Source organism: Cynocephalus volans, chromosome 16, assembly GCF_027409185.1.
Source record: "Cynocephalus volans isolate mCynVol1 chromosome 16, mCynVol1.pri, whole genome shotgun sequence".
NCBI lineage: Eukaryota > Metazoa > Chordata > Mammalia > Dermoptera > Cynocephalidae > Cynocephalus > Cynocephalus volans.
The window spans coordinates 22,233,164-22,256,270 of NC_084475.1; the positions used below are offsets into that span (position 1 = coordinate 22,233,164).

The 23,107-nt window shown below is 46.7% G+C and overlaps 1 protein-coding gene across 3 annotated transcripts in view; it reads right to left on the minus strand.

The window, feature by feature from the left end:
- Positions 1 to 23,107, minus strand: part of CCDC57 (coiled-coil domain containing 57) — a 102,447-nt gene that overhangs the window by 25,524 nt on the left and 53,816 nt on the right. For all 3 annotated transcript variants that reach the window (XM_063081081.1, XM_063081079.1, XM_063081080.1), the window contains 4 exons: positions 22,794 to 23,007; positions 11,901 to 12,022; positions 7,751 to 7,879; positions 6,993 to 7,209 (listed from right to left, as the gene is read on the minus strand). In XM_063081081.1, the coding sequence (XP_062937151.1) occupies positions 6,993 to 7,209; positions 7,751 to 7,879; positions 11,901 to 12,022; positions 22,794 to 23,007 (682 nt within the window). The remainder of the gene's footprint in view (positions 1 to 6,992; positions 7,210 to 7,750; positions 7,880 to 11,900; positions 12,023 to 22,793; positions 23,008 to 23,107) is intronic.

Below are 23,107 nucleotides of genomic sequence, written 5' to 3' on the forward strand. Positions count from 1 at the left end.
CCCTCCCAAGGGCACTCTGCAGGGCCACTCAGGAGACAGATGGGGCATCACCCCTGGGCCGAGGGTGGGGTGCAGCCTGCTGCAAAAGATTTGGGTCCTCCCTTCCCCCGGGGTTCCTCAGGGGGGTCACTCTTGCTTGCCAGCCACCTGCTTCGGTGCCCGCTCTCTGCCCTGTCCAGCCCCGCACACTGGCACGAGCCCCATCCCCTCCTCCAGGACCTCTCTCCTGCACTTGCCCATCCCCCCTCTGGAGTCATCACACTTCCCACTGCCTAAACAGGCTTTAACACTGCCAGATTTTAATCCTCCCCTGGAGTCTACATCTTCCTCAAATACTGCCTCTTTTAACTGCTGCTTTTCAAAGCACAGCTTCTTGAATAAGTTGTCTGTCCCATCCGCTCCTCAAGCCACTTTAGCCAGGATGGCGGGAATAACAATCCCATGACTCCACGGAGACCACCCTCAAGACCACCAGTGTGGGGCTGGCTGGTGAGCTCACTTGGTAGAGGACGGAGTTGGTAGCATCAGGGTCAAAGGTTCAGGTCTCCACACAGACCAGCCACCAAAAAAAAAAACAAAACAAAAGACCACCAGTGACCTTCCCCTTGCAAAAACAGGGGTCACTTCTCTGTCATGACCTTCCTTGACTTACCCACAGTATTCAACAGTTGACCACTCCCCCGCTCTTTAAAACATTTTATCATAAAATATACCCAAAATGACATCAAGCACATAAAACATGCATGTATAGTCCAAAGAATAGTAAAAAATAGATAAAATAATTTAAAGGATAATTTAAAAACACCTGTGTACACAGCTCAAGAAACAGAACAATCTACCACCTGTTTTTGTAAATAAAGTTTTATTGGCACACAGCTGCACCCCGTCATTTACACATTGTCTGTGCTGCTTCTGCACCACAACGGGAGGTCGTGAAGGAGACCATAGGCTGCAAAGCCAAAAAAATATTTGCTGTATGTCTCTTTACAGAAAAAGTTTGCTGACCTCTGCTTTGAAATGTTTTTTAGTGAGGGACCGCTGGTGGCAAAGTTGCTCAGTTTTTATTGTCTGAAAAGTCTTTGTTTTGGCCTCGTTGGTGAAAGATCATTTCACCAGGCGTGGGAGTGTAGGTTGACAGCCGTGTCCTCTCAGCACGTCCACACACCACCGTACGTCTCTGCCTTTCCCTGGTACTGATGACAAGTCAGGGATCAGGCAAGCGTCACTTCTTTGAGGGTGATCTGCTGTCTCGGCAGCTTTCAAAACAATCTCATCACCTTTGCTTTCCCTGGGTCTTATAAGTGACCCAGGTGTGGATTTCTTTTCAATTGTTCTGTTTGGGGTCTGTCAGGCTTCCTGCGACTGAGGAGCAGGGCTGTGCGACACACATCAGGAAGTCTCGGCCCCAGTGCCCCCACGCCACCTCTGCCCACCTGCTCTATCCCCTTCTGCCCCTTTGACTGACACGCATCAGACCTTCCTCCTCTGTCCTCCACGGAGCTTGGCCCGGTTTTTTCTTTTTTAATATTTTTGTCTCTCTGGGTAATTTATTCATATCTAATGTCCATTTCATTAATTCTGAAGTATATAATCGGCTGTTAAACCATCCACTGAGTTTTTTATTTCAATTATTACATTTTTATTTCTTAAAGTTCTATTTGGTTCTTCTTCACATCTGCGTGGTTTTTCTTTACAGTTCCTTGTTTCTTGAATGTATTTTCTTGCTGCTATTTTATTTCTTTAAACATATTAAACTGTTATTTATACCCTGTATCTTCTGGGTCTGTTTCTGCTGCCTTGCTCCTTATGCATGGAGTCCTGTTCTTCACCAGGATCTGATCGGTGGGAACTGATTCTGGCCTTGAACAAGGGTGGACTGCCCTGAAATGATCTGCACTTGCTCAACCTGCCCAGGGCTTGAGCCCCGCCTGTTCAGAATCACTCTGAGCTCTCAGACCCGCGGGGCTGACTGTGCGGCCACTTGTAAGGAACTGCCCTCCGACTACCATTCAGCACAGGACCGAGTCACTCACGGGTCTGTGTAGCTCCGGGTGGGGGGTGGGGAGGCTGGGCAGTGTGGGGTCTGAAGTGCAGGGCTTTGTCTTTACACTGGGGGTGTGGTCCTTTGGAGTCACAGCTTTACTGGGGTGGGGTTTCCCATCACTTTCCTACCCTTGGTGGGTCCTAGGTTCTGTCACCTGTTTTCTGGACCCCATGAGGCTGTGACACCAAATTTCAAGTTCACCCAGTTTGACAAAGTCCTTGGGGTCAAAGCCAACTTCAGTATACAACTTGCTGGCAGAGCCCCTCCTTCACCTGATCATTAGGTTGAGAATTTTTTACCTTTTTGCTGGCTTACTCATGTCTTACAAGCACGTTTCAGTATTTTATTCAGCAGTATTAGCTGCTTTCAGTAAGTGTCAATCCAGGCGCTTGGCTTGATCTATTAGTAGAAGCAGAAGACTAGAGTTTTACATTTAGCTACAGTGTATTTAAATGTGAGGCAAAAGTAAAAAATACTCTAATATATAAGGCCTTAAAAAGTACTCATATTAAAACTGTCTTTTAAAATTCCCTTGGAAGAAGAAAAACATATCCAGAGGCTACTGTGAGAGATTTGGAAAGTAAATAAGAATAAGTAAAAAAGAACTTGGTCCAATTTGCTTCTAAAAGACAACCACCCCTCAACAGCTAAAACTCTACTTGATACCAATGGAAAATACAGATGTCAATAAGTTTAAGAAATTAATGGGAGAAATGAGAATAAGTATAGGTCTTAATAATTTAAATTTAAATAGTAGGAGTAACTACCAGAAGGATAAAAATGGACGGCTGGCTGGTTTGCTCAGTTGATTAGAGTGTGGCGCTGACAACACCGAGGAGCAGGGTCCAGTCTCTGTCGCGGCCAGCCGCTCCCCTCCCCCCACGCAAAGTATAAAATTAGAGAGTGTAACATAAAAAGAGCCAGAAGAAAGTAAAAATAAAAACATACTAAACAGAAAATACAAAATAAGATGACAGAAAAAAGCACTTAGTAAAAGAGCACTTACAATCAACGAAGATGCATGAAACCACTAAACAAAAGCAGACTTTCAGACTGGGGTAAACAAAAGATAAGATAGAGTACTAGATTTTCTACAGAAGACACCCTGTAAACAAAAAGATATAGAAAGGTTAAAAATGAGTAGATAAGGCAGTCCAATATAAACCCAAACAATACTGAGATAGCAATCTGAATGTCAAACAAAATGGGTTTCTTGGTGAAAAAACCCATAAAGGTCTATAAGGAACATTTCATACTGGTAAAGGGAAGAAGAGGTCAAGAAGGCAGAAAACCTACACATACGTGCACCCGGCAATGCACCTCAAAAGACGCAAAGAACCGACAGAAACAGGTAATTCATAATTATACTTGAAGAAATAATATTTCTCAGGAGAATTAACATCATGGTAATTTTATTCTCTAATCAAATTGTAAACATATTAGAAATCACTATGTAAAAGACAGCTAAAAAGAAAACCCAGAAATCTGTAAACTTGAAAAAATTCCATGTAAGTTGAAAAACAAAACAAGACCTAAGCAGAATTACAAGGAAAGGCAAAGGAAGATCACATCTCGGGCTGAAGCAAGGCCACACTCGGAGCACTTCTTTGCTTGCATTTTATCAGAAACAAGACAAGGGCCCCATCAATCATGGTGTCCAGAAATTGTGCATGTGGCTAGATGGAGACCCAGGTGCTTCTGTCCCAGTACATGCATGCAGGGGAGACAATGAGACCTGTAACATCTTGCTAAGCTTGTGACGAAACGTGTAACGAGAAAAATGCTGACTTTTCAATAGTAGAAACTAATAAATAATAATATATTTTTAGATCATTTGCCAAAATAATCAGTGCGCTTTTTTAAAAAAACAAGACAAGTTTCTGACTTGAAGAAGGCATCACAATGTCAGCATTCCTCCCCTTCTCTTCTTGTAAATCATCCAAAAGCAAAAAAAGGGCATGAAAAACAAAAATGCAGACTTCACTTTAATAAAACTAGGAGCTAAAACTCCAGGTGTAAAAAGTGGTAGGACTGCAGCAGGTAGTGGATACTAAGCAAGGGCACGTATGGCAGGTGGTGGAGACTGCCTCAGCCGCAGACCTCAGGCCTCGTCCACAGCCCAGAAAGAGTGAAAGGACGAGTCAACACCAGTTGATGATCCACCGGAGAGAGCTCGTTTATTAGGCAGCACACACACATATATATAGGGCTTTAAGGGAAAGCTGATTGGTTTAAAATACAATCCCTACTTAGCATACCGCACGGGGCTTGGGGGGGAGCTGATTGGCGTGTGATTCGCGCTGGCGGGAAGGAGAATGCGGAAGAGAAGGGCAACCAGCGCCATGATGGGGTGCGGCGGAGAAGGGCTTATGTGATCAGGGTGTGATCCCTTGGGGCATTTGGGTTCTTACAAAGAGCCATCTCAAGGGCACAGCGAGTGTCAGGAGCAAGTCAGGTTCCTTGTTTGCTATGGTGGATGTGGCTGGCAGCAAGCACTTCCAGAAGAGAGTGCAGAGTGAACCAGGGACACGTGCAGAGCACGGGGCGTCTGTGGGGGACGGAGGGGAGGAGGCTTTGTGAAAGCCTGGCAGGCACTGACTCTCATAGGCCAGGGATAAGCAAAGGCTTGAACACATTTATTTATTTATTTATTTTAAAAAGATGACCGGTAAGGGGATCTTAACCCTTGACTTGGTGTTGTCAGCACCACACTCTCCTGAGTGAGCCACGGGCTGGCCCAAAGGCTGAGCACATTTAAACAACAATAAAACTGCTACAATGGAAAATGGCTCTGTCTTTATTCCCATACAAACTTCCTACGAATAGCTGGTCAAGTAAAAATGTACCTCTTTTAAAGATGAAGGGTGACAATAAGAAAAAAGAGGAAGGAAACAAGCAAACTAAGTGAAAATGGACATTCACCAAAAGACTTTCCAGTAGAATGGACGAAAACTATGAATTAGAAATGCAATGAAGTAATACCTCCAAGAATCAAAGGAGAGACACAGAGGAGAGGTATTAGGAGAACAGAATGAGACACAGTTTGAGTTCACTGAGTCCCAAAAAGAAGAATATATAAAATAAATATATCAGAGAGGTGGAGGCAAAATTGGAGCACCCAGGAGAACCAGAAACGTTGTCACAATGTCTTTTCTTCCTAAGTCATGAATCCTGAGAAAACTAACAATAGAGTTTTGGGGGTGGGGCGGGAGAACCAGACATGGTGAGTCTAAAGATTGTGTGGAAAAAGTAAATAAATGAGAATAACCAGGAAAATTCTGAGAAAGACGTGTAAAGAGGAGACCCCAGGTCAGCCAGGCGCTAAGAGGGACCAGTGGTGACGATAATTCAGATAATATGGCCCTGTGTGTGAGCAGACCAGGAGCCGTGGGCCCGAGCAAACAGTCCAGATACAGACACGTGGAAACTTCAGCGTTACAGTGAAAGTGGGACGTCAGACAAGTGGGGAAGCACGGGTTATCCGGAGCAAAAAAAAAAGTTGGCTCCTACTTCATAACATACACTATGATAAATTCTAAGTGGATCATGTATTTAACATAAAAAAATGAAAGTAGGGCTGTATCAGAAGAAACCAGGCTTGAGTGGCCTAAGTATGCCACAAAACCCAGAAAGGATCAAAAACAAAGACATTAACTACATAATAGTAACAAATATGTGCCTGAAAAATGACCATCATAAGAAAAGTAAAAAAACATGAAAAACTGGCAGGAAATATTAGCAATTTTCACCTTGGAAAAGGCTTAATTTCCACTGTATAACAAGCTCGTACAAATGAAGAAGACAACAGCCCAATACACAAATGGGCAGAGGAAGGAAGGAAAGGGAAACGCAAGAGAAGGCACAGAGCCTCCGAGTCGGAACCCCGGCCCGGGTAGCAGCTGCCTGGGGACTCGAGTCCGCCAGCTGCCCTGGGGTGGTCGGGGTGGTCTGGGGCAAGGAGTGCTGTCCAGCACCGCCGGTGGGAGGAGGAACAGGACGGTCTCCATGGAGGCCAGTATGACAATATCTACCAAAAGCAGCGGTGAGCACACCTGACAGAGCACCCTGTTGGGAATTCACACACATACTTCCATACATGCACTGTGGTGTGCGCACAAGGTGACCCACCGCAGTGTTACTGTGATGGCCAAGGGCCGGAAGTCACCCGAAATGCCCACTGGTCAGGGAACGGTTAAGTAAATTAGAGAACATCTACATAATGAGATACTCTGCAGTCTTAGAAGGACAAGGAACCTCTGCCCAGGGACACAGGGCGGAGCCCACGCTCGCGCCTCCACCTGCGCCCACACCCCTCGCCATGTGTCCCCAGTGTCTGCACACAGCCTCTTCCTCCCTCCACACTTCCTGCTCCGTAATGGTCTCAGGCAGTTCCCCAAAGGTGGGTCCTTCAGACAGATTTTCCTGGAAATGCCATGATGACCACCAGCGTGAGCTGAAGTGGCAGCTTGCTGAGCTTACCCAGCAGGTGACTTAGTTGACAGAGAAGCAGGGAGTGGAGCAGACCAAGGACGTGGTCGCCTTCAGCTTCTCAGCCTTGTAAGATGGAGAACGACTCAGGACAGCCACCCTCCAGAGTCACAGGCTGTGCAAACTGCATGAAGCCCCTGAGCAGAGACCACCCTGCTCATCGCCCACAGACCCCATGCCAGGCAAGCAGGGAACGCGCCCCCATGGCACTGAGCGAGGACACGGGCTTCTGCACCACGGGCTTTGCTATGTGATACAGGAAGTGCGCCAGCACCACAGGAGAGGTGGGGAGTCTACAAGACTTACACATCACTGAAGCCAAAGTGCACGAACCTGAGTGGTGGGAAGCACGCAGGATGCTGACTTGCCATGCCAGCCTCAGAGAGCAGTCACCACACTGTCCCTGCCACCGTCACCCAGACCTGTGCAGCGGCAGCCTGGAGAAGGCACCCTCTCCTACCTGGAGTGGAGTCATCCTGGGAGGTGAGGCCAGAAGGGCTGGACCCCAGGTCTAGTAGCTTCCACGTGTCCTGAAGGGAACTGCTGGCCAATGATGATGATCTCTGGGTGTGGTGGCCGTCCTCCTCAGGGAATTCTCGAGCCTTCTGCAGCTTTGGGGACCTGTTTTCCTTCTGACAGGTTGATTTGCAAGTCACTGTGGAGATTTTCTGCTGTCTCTATAAAAGTAGAAAAAGGCCTGATCACCCTTGAAAGCCACCCCATCTCTAACCCAGAGGAAGCAACAACCCCTCTCATGCCCCTTCAGGTCACTGAGGTGACTGTGGGCAAGGCTCAGAGACGGGTCTTTGCGGAGAACTTCCAGGACCAGCAGGACAGGCCACTGTGCCAGGGCGAGTGTCCAGGAGAGCGAGCTGAGCTCTCTGGGAACACTGAGCATTGGCAATGCCAGAACCACCAGGCTCGCGAGCATTCGGAGCATGAAAGAAGTCTAGGGCAAGGGCTGTGCAGTGTGACGGGAGCACGGACACGGAGGATGCCGGGGCAGATGCACTGATCTGTCTCCGAGCTGCGCAGAGCAAGGGCCCCAGCGGGGATGGGTGGCTTTAAGAGTCCTCCCCCACTCTATCATTCTAAGCGAGGGGTTGGGTGACCTGTCAGCAGCAGTCACTGCAGCAGCAGCTGTCCTCCAGGACACCCGCCGCACAGCACCCACAGTCCCCGCACCACAGCAGGTGCGAACGCCAGCACTGGTGGTACCTGGATGGGCGCTGCTGCTCCTGCCCCACCACCACGCGTTGCAGCGTTCCTGCCGACCTTCCGTGCCAAGCAGGGAGGGCTCCTTCCCAAGTGCTCGGAAAAACATTCTTTCTTGGCACTCTCACGGCCCTGTTGTGGAAATTTAAATAAAAGGAATTCAGGGGTTCATGTCGATGGCGTCTGGCAACGAGTTTTCCCCTGAGATCAAAAAGAAACACTTTCCCTAAATTTCCGGCACTGGGGATTCACTCCATTTGGTGACAGGCCAAAGGGAGGACATGCCTGCTCCCACCAGCCGGGACGGACTCGGCAGGCTTCCTAAAGGCAGCCTGAGGACCTCTGCCATCCTTCGGGGAGAGGGCGGGCTGCAACCTCTCCTGCAGGGTCGGGGCAGCCCCCTGCATGGCCCTGGCCTGTGGTGAGAGCTTCCGGCCAAGGCGGTGTCAGCGGGATCCCGCTGCAGCACGGCGCTGGCCTTGTTTTTCTGTAAAAATAAAACTGCTATACTAGTCTAATTTTTTAAAAAAATATTATATTAAACACATTTTAAAAAACAGACGACTATATTTTATAAACCTTCAAAATGACCTACATATGGACAAGCTTTCAAGGGTCTTCATGCATTATTTGTGAGGGTGTAGACGGGCACAGTGACTCTAGACTGTCCTTTGGCAATGTCTGAGAAAGATGAAGATGCACGCACCCTGGAACCTGGTGATTCTGATCTAGGCACAGTCCCTAGAGATGCTGTTGTGCACGTGTACATGAAGATATTTATAATAATGTTCATAGCAAAAAACTGGTAACCAATTGCCCATCTATCACAAGAGAATGGATTAAAAATTTGGGTGTATTCATAAAACAGAAAGAAAATACACAAACCGGGGTCAGCAAACAACAGCTCGTAGGCCAAATCTGGCCCATCACCTTTTTTTGTACCTCCCATGAGCTAAGAATAGTTTCTTACATTTTTAAACAGCTGAAAAAATCAAAAGATTATATTTCACGCTGTGAGAATGATGTGAAATTAAAATTTCATATCCGTGAAGTTTCACTGGGACACATCCATGCTGGTCTGTTTACATGTGGCCCGTGGCTGCTTTTCACACTGAAAGCAGAGTTGAGAAGCTGTGACAGAGACCAAGCAGCCCTTAAAGCCTAAAATATTTACTCTCTGGCTCTTTATAGGAAAGGTGTGCCAACTCCTTACCCAGAGCCACACATGTCAACGTGGATATGCCAGAGTGTAACGTGAACGACAGCATGTGTGCAGAAGCACCCACAGCCAGGCACGGTGTGGGCGGGCTTGTGACGCCGCAGAGATGGACAGAAGCAGTAGAGACGGGGTGTCCAGAGAGGGAGGGGTGCTGGGAAGAACACGCAACGGTTTTGACTTTGTGATATTTTGTTGATTAAGGTGGGTGCTGCTCATTATATTAGTCTTTGTATTTTCTTAGAAGTCTAACATATTTACAATAAAAATAAATAATTACATAATATCTATCCCATCAAGAATAAATGGGAAAGGATGGCCAAGAAAATTTTGTAAAGGAGCAGAAATAAGGGCAAACTTGCTCTATGAGATGTGATAATATATCACAAAGCCATGGTACTTAAAGCAGGATAGGACTGGCTCAGGAACAGATGGCTTGTGGGAACTATGTAGAAAACCCCCAAATAAATGCAGAACCTGAATCTGACAATGATGCAGTGGCAGACCCACAGTCTACAAAACACTGGCCTAGACTCTCAAAACTGTCAACGTTGTGACAGACAAAGAGGGCTGCGAGTGTTTTGTTGAACCAGCAAAAGGTGCAGCGTGGGGCCTGGACTGGCTCTTGGATGGGAGGAGATGGCCTCAGAGACGACTGGCAAAACGAGAAGGCAGAACACGTGCTAATTCTCGCACTGCATTGGATGTGGTTTTCTTTTTGGCTGCTGGCGGGAATAGGGATCCAAACCCTTGTCCTTGGTGTTCATACTGTGCTCTAACCAACCGAGCTAACTGCCAGCATGTATTAGACATGTTTATTGAATCTATTTGGAAGACAGGGTCTTTGTTTTTAGAGATAAAAGGGTATGATGTCTGCAACTTACTCTCTAATGGTCCAGAGGGAAAAATTACCTGTGTATCTGTCATCTATCCACCCATCTACTACCATCCATCTACCATCTACCATCCACCTGTCTACCTATCCCTCCATCTGTCTCCCATCTATCTCTCATCTACCATCCACGTACCATCCAGGTACCATCCATGTACTATCCATGTACCATCCATGTACCATCTATCTATCCATCTATCATTGTCTACCATCCATTTATCCATCTATCCATCTACCATCTGTCATCCGTCCACCACCTGTCGTCCTTCCACCACCCGTCGTCCATCTACCATCTATCTCTCATCTCTCATCCATCTGTCTCCCATCTATCTCTCATCTACCATCCACGTACCATCCAGGTACCATCTATGTACTATCCATGTACCATCCATGTACCATCTATCTATCCATCTATCATTGTCTACCATCCATTTATCCATCTATCCATCTACCATCTGTCATCTGTCCACCACCCGTTGTCCGTCCACCACCCGTCGTCCATCCACCACCTGTCGTCCGCCTACCACCCGTTGTCCGTCTCCCATCTATCTCTCATCTCTCATCCATCTGTCTCCCATCTATCTCTCCTCTAATTCTCATCTATCATCTATTTATCTGTCTAGCTAAAGGGTGGGGGAAGCAGAGAAGAATGATAAAGCAAATGTAGCAAGAAGACAACAACTGGTGATGAAGGTGTACATGATCTATTCTTGCAACTTTATGCAACTCTGAAATTATTTCAAAATAAAAAGTCAATTAAAAAGAAAGACATAAGCAAGAGTATAGATTTTTAGCACATGACAAAAGAGTCGATTCAAATCAGTGAGAAAATGGATAGTTACTTATAGGATACCATGACAATAAGATAGAACAGCTGGAAGAAATGGGTGAATATTTACCTAAACTCAGAATAGAGAAAAAACCCTCTAAGTCAAAAAACAACTGAATAAAACATTAAAGCAGACTGGTGAAGGTGCTGGCTGGTTGCTCAGTCGGTTAGAGCTTGGCCTTATAACACCAAGGCCGAGGGTTCGGATCCCTGTACCCACCAGCTACCATAGAGCAAACAAAGAGAAAAGCAAACAAATAAACAAAGTAGACCGGGAGTTCATTAAGTTTAAAAAAGAGTTACTTGTGGGCCGAGCCCGTGGCGCACTTGGTAGAGTGCTGCACTGGGAGCGCGGCGACGCTCCCGCCGCGGGTTCGGATCCTATATGGGACTGACCGGTGCACTCACTGGCTGAGTGCCGGTCACGAAAAATCGACAAAAAATAAAAAAAAAAAAAAAAAAAAAAAAAAAAAAGAGTTACTTGAGGACATTTTTTAAAAAAGAGGAAAATTAAAAAGCAAATGACAAATTTGACAAAGATGTGCAACAGATAAGCAGAAATTGCTTTAATATATAAAGAACTTTTTACAAACCAATAAGTACAAAAACACCAGTAGAAAGATTAGCAGAGAACATGCATAAATAACCCATAAAAGAAGAACTGTAAATGGTGAATAGTTTAAAAACATTTACTACCACCAAGTATATAAGAAATTTTTTATTAAAGATGAAATTCTTTTTTTTACCCATCATATTGGTAAAGTTTAAAAAAATACTACCCAGGGGGTAAAACTGTAGTAAAACATATGTATAATATTGTTTTTAACTAATGTAAAAATTACTAATTTTAATGTAAAACAGCAGGAAACACATTGAAATGTTACAGGTAACTACGTCTAGATGTTGAAAATTGGAGGCTTTTTAGGGCCGGCCCGTGGCTCACTCAGGAGAGTGTGGTGCTGATAACACCAAGGCCATTGGTTCGGATCCCTATATAGGGATGACTGGTTAGCTCACTTGGGAGAGTGTGGTGCTGACACCACCAAGTCAAGGGTTGAGATCCCCTTACTGGTCATCGTTTTTTTAAAATAAAAGAAAATTGGAGCCTTTTTATATAGTGTTTATTATATTTTGAAGTTTCTGTAATAAAAGTGCAATACTTAAGCAATTAGTAAAAAGCTATTGAAAATACATTTCTTAGGTAAAAGAGTGTTACCTGAGTTGTAAAACGGGGCTGCAATTGTCCCAAAGGTTGGCTGTGATCCGAAGACACCTGAGGCAGCTCTCCCGGGCTCTGGGTCTCAGGGGTGGGGACAGGCGGATGAAGGGGAGGTTTCCCTGGAAACGATACCAGCAAATGGGTTTGTTCTCTGTGCATACATCACTTCTGGATTTCTCTTGTGTTGAACACAAACACTCAAAAAGAACAGCATGTTCCTTTTCAAAACCAAAGTAACTTCTATTTCATAGAGCGCTCCGGGAGGGGTAGAAACCGTGATCTGCGAGACACACACGATCTCAGCAGGACTCATGGGCGCACGTCACACCTCTGACAGCCGCGCCTGTCCCAGAGATGGCTTAGTTTCTAAGTGGCAGAAATGCACACGCTCATGAGCAGACCCAGGAGATGCATGCTGTAGCTACAGAAACAAGAAGCACAGGTTTAAGCGTATAAACTTAGAGACTGTGGTTGTGATCCACGATTCAGCGTTATATCTTAGAAATGAATACTCTTTCACTAACTCCATTTGTGTTAAGTTATTTACCTAAAGATTTTGGAAATTTATGTTAAAGCTGACATACTACAAGATATAATTACTGTTGAAATAGTGTTTTTCAGAATAATGAATCAATTTGGTTAAACTTATTGAGGGCCCCAACAAGTTTTTTGGGGGGCTGTTAACTATCACTACTTACCATATTGGAAACTGAAACAGAAATTTTGTTTTCCTGGCCAGTAGAGAGATTGAACCCTGGACCTTGGTGTTATCAGCACCAGGCTCTAACTAACTGAGCTAACTGGCCAGCCCTGGTCTGTTTTTAAAAAGCAGTTAAGAATCAACAAATGTATTATTGATTGCACAAATATATGAATATAGTTGATACCATTAACTGTGCACTTAAAAATAACTAAAATGGTTAATTTTATGTTATGTACATTTTATCATGACCATACATTTTTTATGTATCATGAGCAAGGGGAAGGAAGACAATATTTGATTTGTAGGTAAACACTAAGGACAAAAATTCCAAGTGGGGATTTCTGCTGATAACAGCAGAAAACCAAAGCCAGAAGCCGAGCTACAGCACACTCATGTTGCTCTGCTGCACTCAGTCACGGAATGACCAGTATCAAAAATGGCACGAGAGAAAAAGGAAATTTAAGACCACTTTCAAAGAACAAATTTCTGAACATTTCCAACTTTATCTGTTATCACCATTGTAATTCCTCAAGTCCAGTTTAATTTTTTTTTTTTAATTGTGGCTGGCAGGTGCAGGGATCAACTCCGCACCTTGGTGTCATCAGCACCAGCTCTAACCAGCTGAGCTAGCCGGCCGGCCCAGAAATTTTTTAAATGCTTATGTATCAATTCATTTGAAGATAGCAATAATGAACATATTGCATGTTATTAACATCTGATTAGTGTCATGAAATTAGTTCTTCCCTTGTGGGCCTCCTGAGATGGGTTCTAAAGTAAAGTGACAGTTTTTTCCAGATAATAAAAGGACACATGAAAGACCAAATTTAGAAATGAAATTATTTTCCCTATTTTATAATGCTTGAGTTTAAAAGCTATGAAATCAGAAGGTATAGTAGGAATGGCCAAGAGGCCCACGGAAGGACCCTCACTATCATAAATCAGTGGAGCAGGCAAAATCACAACTACACTGAGATCACTTCAGACTCACTAGGATCACCGTAAGCAAAAAGACAGAAAATAGCAAGTGTTGGTGAGGGTGTGGGATGTCAGCACCCTTGCGCCTTGCTGGCGGGAATGTAAAACAGTGCTGTCACCATGAGAAAACAGTTTGGTGGCTCATTAATAAGTTACACATGGAATTACTGTAAGACCCAGCAATTCTATTTCTGGGTACATACCTAACAGAATTGAAAACAGGTGTTCAAACAAAAACTTGAATGTTCATAGCAAATTATTCACAGTAGCTAAGAGGTGGAAATAACCCAAATGTCCATCAACTGATTAATGGATAAACAGCATGCGGTCTATCCAAACAACGGAGTATTATTCAGCCATGAAAAGGAATGAAGCACTGATACGTGCCGTGGCCATGGATGGACCCTGAAAACATTACACTAAGTGAAAGAAGCCAGTCACAAAAGGCCACGTAGTGTACGATTCCACTTAAATGAAATGTCCAGGACAGGCAAGTCCACAGGGGCAGACGGTGAATTGGTTGCCAGGGGCTGGGGGTTGCGGGAAGTGAAGTGACGGCTAATTCCTCCGAGGTGATGAGAAAGTTCTGGAACTAGATGGTGGTGATGGCTGCACAACATTGTGAATGTAATTAATGCCACTGAGCTGTACACTTTATAACAGTTTGTTTTTATTTATTTTTAAAGGACCCTGTTTATGGGCCGAGCCCGTGGAGCACTTGGGAGAGTGTGGTGCTGGGAGCGCGGTGACGCTCCCGCCGCAGGTTCGGATCCTATATGGGAATGGCGGGTGCACTCACTGGCTGAGTGCCGGTCACGAAAAAAAAAGACAAAAAAAAAAAAAGGACCCTGTTTATTAAAAAACGAACCTAACGTGTGAAAACTTTCTTTACCAGTGAGTTCAATACTATCTTTCTGTTCCATCTTGGAGAACATATTCCCATCCCAAGCTTAATGAAAAACACAGTCTTAAAAGTTAAAGGGACTCCCTCTAACCTAGCGGTTAGTACAGGTTCCACTCTGAAATCAGACTGGAACTGGCTTAGGAATTTGTACCAGCCACTAACATGTCAAAAGACAAAATTATAACACATTTAGTTTAAAGACCTCAGTTGGCTTTATTTGTGATTCTAGAGTTGAGCAATGCTTCATGTCATAAAATAGAATAAGTGGGTCCCCCCGTGTTTTTTTTTTGGCAGCTGGCCAGTGCAGGGATTGAACCCTAGACCTTGGTGCTATAACACCATGCTCTAACCAAATGAGCTAACCGGCCAGCCTAAAATATTTAAATGGCAAATTTTACGTTACGTATATTTTACCAAAGTGGTTTTGTTGTTGTTGTTGTTGTTTGTGGCTGTCCAGTACAGGGATCCAAACCCTCAACCTTGGTGTTATAACACAGCACTCTAACCAACTGAGCAACCAGCCGGCCCCCTGTATTTTACCAAAGTTTTTAAAAATTGGCTATTTTTTTAAAAAAAGCTATAAAATCTGTTAAGATCTTACCAAAGTTTGCTCAGTTTTGATGGATTTGCTTCCTTGGTTTACAATTTATTGCCTTTACCTAAAATATGAAGGATTACCCTGTACCTTCTGTTTCATCCGCCTGGACAGCACCCAGGATAATTCTCTGTGCTTTTTGTTGACTTGTTGTGTCTTGACCGTTTAAGAAAACAAAACTTCCCATACTTACAAAAGAGCTGAGGTTTTCTATAATCACCTTCCCTTCTGTTTCTGTTTAATGTTTTGCTGTCGCTTTCATAGGGGCAGCCACGTACTTTCTCAGGAACCCGTGATTCTATCTTAGGGTTCAAATCTCCTGACAGCCTTGATTTTTTCCTTCTCACACTGAGTGCTGATTATGTGACCAAGGCCCTACCTGGAAGGCCACATCTGAGAGTGATGCTCTTCAGTCCGTCAAAACCAGCCTCTTGTAAGGAAGTGCCCCAAAGACAACCCACATGATACCTGGCTTACAGGTGGGTTACGAAGGTCATTTCCTGACAGGTCCAGGAAGCTTAGCTATTTGGAAACCTTGAGAAGAAAGGAATTTGCTCAGACTTATACAGCAGGTGAAGTCTGCTGGCTTCCTGGCCTCTGGGCAGTACACAAGCAGCTTTCAGAAATCCAATCTGAGGGGCTGGCCCCGTGGCTCACTCTGGAGAGTGTGGTGCTGATAACACCAAGGCCACGGGTTCGGATCCCATATAGGGATGGCCGGTTAGCTCACTGGGTGAGCATGGTGCTGACAACACCAAGTCAAGTGTTAAGATCCCCTTACCGGTCATCTTTAAAAAAAAAAAAAAAAAAAGAAAGAAAGAAATCCAATCTGAAATGCCTTAAAGAAACCTCGAGAAAGCAAACCTAAGAAGGCAACACGGTGAGTTTGCAGTCTGGCTGCACTTGTGGAAATACTCAGGCCAAATCTACTGAGACCAGCCTTGCTCAGGAATAGCCTTTTTTGGAGATTGTTTTCTATCAAAAGTAGGGAAAGTAGGAAACAAAATTACGCTTTGGTAGGGACTGCACCATCTGCACTGTGTCACCTGGGCCATCAGGGCTCAGCCTCTCACTGTCCAGCGCCACTTCCAGCTCCAGAGGCTGAGATGCAGCATCCACCCCGCCCCCTCCAGCGCTGCCGGCTGCGCCTCCATCCGCATCTGACTCTTTTTTTTTTTTTTTTTTTTTTTTTTGTCGTTTTTTCGTGACCGGCACTCAGCCAGTGAGTGCACCGGTCAGTCCTATATAGGATCCGAACCCGCGGCGGGAGCGTCGCCGTGCTGCCAGCGCAGCACTCTACCAAGTGCGCCACGGGCTCGGCCCCGCATCTGACTCTTACTCCACATACAGTTTTGCTTCTTTTGACTTTTCCTTGGAACTAGTTATCACATCTGTCTGGTTTCCTCATGAATAGGATGAAACTCTAAACTCTTGCTCGTCTTTCATATCTACTTCAGAGCCATATTTTACTTCTTCCTGAAAATTATCGTTTAACACATAATTAAAGAAATATTATTAAACATCAGGAAAGACATCACGTACTAAACCATCACGATGCGCGATAACTGTCATGAACACTGGTGCTGTAAGCAACACGGCACAAAGATTTATAAAACATCATGGTGAGGAGAAGGAAAAAGATGGAAATACAAGAGCAGTGCAAGAGTCTTCAGACTGACAGCTATAAATAAACTTGTGAGGAACGTGGATGAGTATATTTAATCAGGTTGTCAAACAGAATAGAATCAAAAGTAATACCCAACACATTTGCCTTAAAAAATAACCACAGGAATTTCGAAACTCTCCCTGGAACAACTCGTGGGTGAAACAGAAAAGCAGACTGTCTAGAAGATAATTACACTGACAATGCCACCCCTCAAAACCCTGGGACATGACCAAAGTGACACTCAGTGAAAACTCACACCTTACAAAGTGTGATTCCTTGGAACTTAATCCCAATAATATAAAAAATAGAAAAAACAAATGCAGTTAAGAAAGAATGAAAATAAATGTTAAACATCCAATCTAAGAAATCAGGAAAAGAATCACAAATAAAGCCAAGGGACAGAATGAAAAAGATGAAGTGAACGCTCAGTCTACAGAGCCATCCAGCAGCTCTGAACAGGCACCTTTGAGGAGATCCCAGAAGGCAGCACAGGGAGAGGGATTCTCTACACGCACACACCTCCTGAGTCTGATCGGATCTTCAGGACAGGCCAGGCAGAAGGGAGACGGTGTCTGAAGAAATGATGGCCAAGGACTTTCAGCAATGAGAGACAATAAACCGTGAGCACTAAGATTGAAAAGAAAACTGGCTCCTGAGCAGGTAAAGCAAAAGCTCCCCACACTGGACATGAAGACAGTGGCAGCGGAGAGCAGAGCAGAGGAGCAGAAAAGAGGCCGCACACTGAGACCAGGCTGGCTTCTCTCAAGACGTCGGAATGCATCTTCTTTAAAAGTAGTGGGACAATGACAACATAGAGTTCTATTTCCAGCTGAGCCATCATTCTTGAAAGTGGTCAAAATAAGATCATTTTCAGACATATTTAGACATAAAGAGAGCTTACTGCCCCCATATCTTTCTGAAGGAACTGCTAAAGGAAAGACCACAGGCACCTGAATGCAGTTCATTTCCCTCAAAGGATCCCTGGAACAGACAGGCTGTCCTCATGCAGGAGGCTCTCCAAGGCTCCTGGGAGGCCTGTGCCGTGCAGGGAAGCAAGGTCAAGGAGCACACTGAGACACTTTCAATGCACTATTCCATAAAATGCAAGCAAAATTATTACTTCCAATTGATACAATTTTACAATGAAGTTGTAGATGCATATGTGTCATTATAATGAATAAATTAAATATAAGTAGAGATTTTACTGTTTATGCACACATGCCTCATAAATAGTGGGTCAACTGGCTAACATAGGAAAAAAAGAAAATAGATTCCAAATCTTCTATTTCACCAAATCATTCCTAGATGAATCAAAGATTCAGCAGGAAAATGACACGATGATGAAACATGGATACACACACGCACGCACACGCACTCACACATGTGCATGCACTAATGCACACTCACACCCTCACACACTCATGCACACATGTGCGCACACATCCACTCACACACACAATTTGTGCTCTCACGCACACACACATGCACACACATGCACTATGTGCACAAGGGCGCACACTCACAGGCACACACACACACACACACACACAATACAAGTTAAAACAATGAAGTATTTTTATCTATCCAGAGCAGCCCCCCAAATCCATTTTCTAATGGATATTTCGTGTTCATGAGGCTGGTCAAAGAGGCACTTTTATTCACGGCTATAAAGATGAGGGTTGATGCCCTTCCCTGGAGGGCATCTCAAATGCTCTCTCAACCCTCTCGATGCCACAAGAGAGGACCTGCAGAAGCCTCTGCAACCTAGGCACACCCCAGGCCGCTGGAGGAGTGAGTCAGCAGTGCCCTGTGCGCGTCACCTGCAGGTAACCTGCGGCCCTGGGTGAGTGAGCGTGTGCTGGGCCTGCACGAGGTGTCTGTGTGTGAGCAGCCACGTGTGCGAATGTGTGAGGGGTGTGCAGAGTGGGCACATACGGACGGACAGAGAGGTGCCTGGTGTTTCACCCAAACGTGGGTTAGCTCTAGTCGGTCATTTCTGGTTTTCTGTACAGATTAATATTTCTTGGCACTCTTTTTAATTTTTACACCGAACATTCCTTTTATAATGAGGGGAAAAAAACCTTTAAAAAATGCTAGGTATCATGAAGATCATCAGAAACCTTCTGAGGAACCCTCGCTTCCAACAAGATCTGGAAACATGTGTCCAGTTCTGATTTCTGGGGGCAGCAGACCTGGGGTGCCCACCCCACCTGGCTGCAGCCACTCTACTCCAGGACTGAGCTCACTTCACCCTGGCCTCAGCCTCAACCCTGCAGCAGGAGGGGAGGATGATGGTCCTTGTCGCAGAGGGGAGGGGTCAGTGCTCAGGCTCCACAGCCAGGCTAGAGTGTGAACAGGGACAGGCGTGACCTGAGCACAGGTAACACTCCCCAGCCCCAACACCTGTGACCTTCCTCCCATCCACCTTGCAGCACAAGAGATGACGCTCCAAGCTTGAAGGTGGCTGAGGGGCAGCAAAGGGGTGGTTAGTTAGCCTGCTCCCTTTGGCCTGGGATCCATTCCCATAGGCAGATAGGTGAGGACATGACCTGAGGCAGGTGCAGACAAGCCCTGGGGCTGCTGGTGCTGGAACACACGGTAAGTGCCGCAGAGGTGGCTGGAGGAACACCTGGACATTCCTGCAGACAGAGCAGGTGCAGCTCTGCCTCTGCTGTGTGGGCCTCTCAGCTTTGATACTGTGAGTGACAAGATATTTTTGTCACGGCAGCCATTCTTTACTGCTCATGACTGCAGCCACATGATTTATGAGCCAGAGAAAGGATTGTAGTAGGAAATGTGGACAGGCCCATCTGCCTAAGCCTGTGCAGCAGGACTCAGCATTCACGTGGGGGCACAACCTTCCCGAAGGAGGCAGGAGAGCGCATGTGGCATATGCCAAGCGAAGCCAAGGTCTCTGTTTCTCTCTTCACTCTGCTTTCCTCTCCAAACTGCCAAGAAGTCCACAGGCTTGCATCCAGCCCTCCCTGTGGACGTGTGCTTGCACACACACGCAGTCTCACACACTCATGGGCATGCAGTCTCACACATGCACATACATGCAGTCTCACGCATGCACATGCAGTCAGTCACACATGCACACGCAGTCACACATGCAGTCTCATGCGCACACATGCACGCACAGTCACATGCACAGTCTCACACACACAGGCACATGTAGTCTCACACACACATATGCAGGCATACACACCCTCTATGTGTCTCCTTGTTGACCTAAAAATGCTATTGTGCAGGCAGCTGCTTTCACGTGGGGAAATTATTTTCTTGCTATTGCAAGGCTTCTGCTAAGAATGTCCCATACATATCTTTCCCATATCTGAGAGCATATTTTTTGAATAGATTTCTAGAAGAGTCTCTGACTTGAAGGGTGCAAGCATTTAACATTTGATAGATGTGCCAAACTGCCCTCCAAAAAGGCTTTGCCAGTTAAGACTCCTACCAACATTGCATGGTGTCTCCCAGTATCCTGAGCCCCAAACATGAGACTTTTAAATCTGAGACGCAAAAGAACCTCGCAGGGACTCAATTTGTGCTCCTTGGGTTCCTCCGGGACCCACCGGCCTGGCCCTAAGCCCACGCCTTCTGGACGTCCCACCGCAGGTCCCAACTCTTCGTTAGACAAATGTGTCGTGTATGTCCCCAGTTTGCTGTCTCTCATCATTGAGCCTTTTCCTTAGGTATGACTTAAAATGCAACAGCATCTAACCTGTGGTCATTCACCTTCCCATGCCTCGGTGGTTTGGAAGGTTTTAGACTCCTGTAGGGTACTTTTCTTGCTGCCGAGATGAACTGAGTCTGTGCAGTCTGTGGGGACAGTTTGAGCTGAACTCCACATCACAGCACACACAAAAGTAAACTCCAGATGAATTAAATATCAACATATGGAAACTATAGAAGCCTTACAAAATGGAGAGACCACCGCAGACCCAGAGGAGCGGAAGCAGTTACAGCCCACTGTGGGCTACTCTACAGTAGTTCTTCATGCCTAGAGATGACGGATGGTTTTCTAGCAAAATGTAAATGACCCACGTTGGTCCGGGAAGAGGCAGAACCCACACAGACAAATGCGGTCCTGAGCCGAGCTGTGATCAAGAAGCCAATGCACCAGGTCTGCTCCCTGCACTCAGGGGCTCCTTGACGAGGCAGTTGGGGCAAACAGCACATGTCCCGCTGATTCACACAGTAACAGCATCTTCTAAAACACCTGCCACTGAGAGCTGTCTAACTGTCTTTCTGGGTTTGGGTTCACAGTAGGACGAAGCCTCTAAGATAACATCTCTTCTAAGTGTCTTAGATGGAAAGGGTTGATACTTAACAGTGCTCTCAAAGGACAATGGGTTAGTCTCACAGATGGGGTTTGCTGCTCCTCCATATCATGGGGGTCAGCACACACCAGCCACTCAGCAAGCATTAACTGATTGTATAAACGCCCCTATCCTGTCCTGCTCAGAAGTTCTCAGGTCACCTGCATGCCCCTCTGTGAGGCACTGTGACTCCCGTTAGCTCCGCTACTCCCCTAAGACATGGGCTGCACTTGCCAATTGCAAGACCATTTTAGCACTCACAGAAGGACCACAAATGTGAATGTACCACACCTACTACTACTAGGCATGCAGCGTAGCCCTGGAGAGAGACCAGAAGACGGGGCGTGAGGCCCCGCCTTCCCTTTCCCGCGTTGCAGGATGTGCCCGGACGAGGCTGTGCTGTGGCGATGGGGGGAAAGCATTGAGTGTTGCTACATGCTTGGCATGCTTGTGGCTTTTTAGGGGCACACAGGACTCTGCCTCGAAAAAAAGACGGGAGGGCCTAGAGCTTTGCTTCTAAAGCAGACTTTCTGTGGATGTGGTTCCCAGGCCCCTGCCCCCGCAGCTGTCAGGCAGAGGACAGGAGAAGGTGTGACCTACGTACTACAAATCCACAAGGGGGTAGAATCCCCAAAGCCTACACCTCAGGATCATCACAATAACTGAAAGCACGGCCATTGGTATCTTGTTGGAAAAGGAGCCACAGGCAGAGGCTACACAGGCCAGGGTGGCTGCAGCGAGAAATGGGGCACATTCTTCAGGGCTGGAGGAAAAGCGAGAAGAACTCGGTACGATTGCAGTCTGAGAGCGATGCTACTGACCCTGGAATGTCACTGGACAGTGTCAACAGGGAGCGCACGGGAGGACTGGACAGTGATGCTCTGCACAAAAGGCTACTCACACTTACGTATGGTGACCCTGTTGGACTTCCCGTGGGACCCTGAGGCCTGAGTTCTGTTTCCTCCGTGGCGGGTCTGGGAATTTCTGAGGGTAGCCTGTCCTGCATGCTTGTAACACGTGTGTCTTTTTTTTTTTTTTTTGCCTTTTTTGTGACCGGAAAGGGGATCGCAACCCTTGGCTTGGTGTCGCCCGAACCGCGCTCAGCCAGTGAGCGCACCGGCCATCCCTATATAGGATCCAAACCCGCGGTGCTCTCCCAGCGTCGCACTCTCCCGAGTGCGCCACGGGGCCGGCCCGTGTGTGTCTCCTCGGTCTCCACCAGGAGATGCTGCTGCCTTTATCTGGAGCCGGCCTGGGAGCAGGGCAAAGCCACACAGAAGCGCAGAGGCTTCACAATCTGCAGGGTCTCCCTCGCAAACACTGCCAGAGAAGGGCTTCGCGGCATGCACGTCGCTGACATGAAGCTCTGCTCTGTGCCAGCGACTTCCGACTGGGCCTCACTCCACAGTGGGCGGCTTCTGTTCTCCCTCCTGCCTTCTGGAGAAGTTTGGGGCCAGAGCCTTCCCACCAGCCCCAGGCTCTCAGACACGCAGGGCTGAGAGCTCTTCTCCCTCTGCTGTCCCTCATGGCCCCGAGGCACCCACCTTCCTCCCCATGGCAACTCTGACCCGAGCAGCCTTCGCCCCATCCTGTGCCCAAGGGGCAGGCCAGAGGAAAGAGCACTTTCTGGATGGCCCCCTCATCCCCTCAATGATGGAGCGTACACCCCAGAACCCCACCCTCACCTGAGGGGGACACCCTAGGTCGAGGCTCCTGGGGACTCACCTTTGGGGTGGCCCCGCTCGGCACGGAGCCTGTTCCCCATCTCGATGAGCTGTTCCTTCTCCAGGCGGAGGCTGAGGATTTTTCTGGTTGCTTCCTTCAGTTTCCTCTGCAGTCGGTGTACAGATAAGGCCTGTGGGGGCTGTGCTCCTGGCCGGAGGTGCATGGAGAACTCCCCCTGGTCCTTGGTCTGAGCGGGTCCTCTGTCTGCAAGGCCCTGTAAACCCACGGGGCACACAGCCCCGTCAGACAATGCACCAATGAGCCCTCTCGTGGAAAACAGGGTGAATGGGATGGGGGCGCGGTGGTGGCCGCCC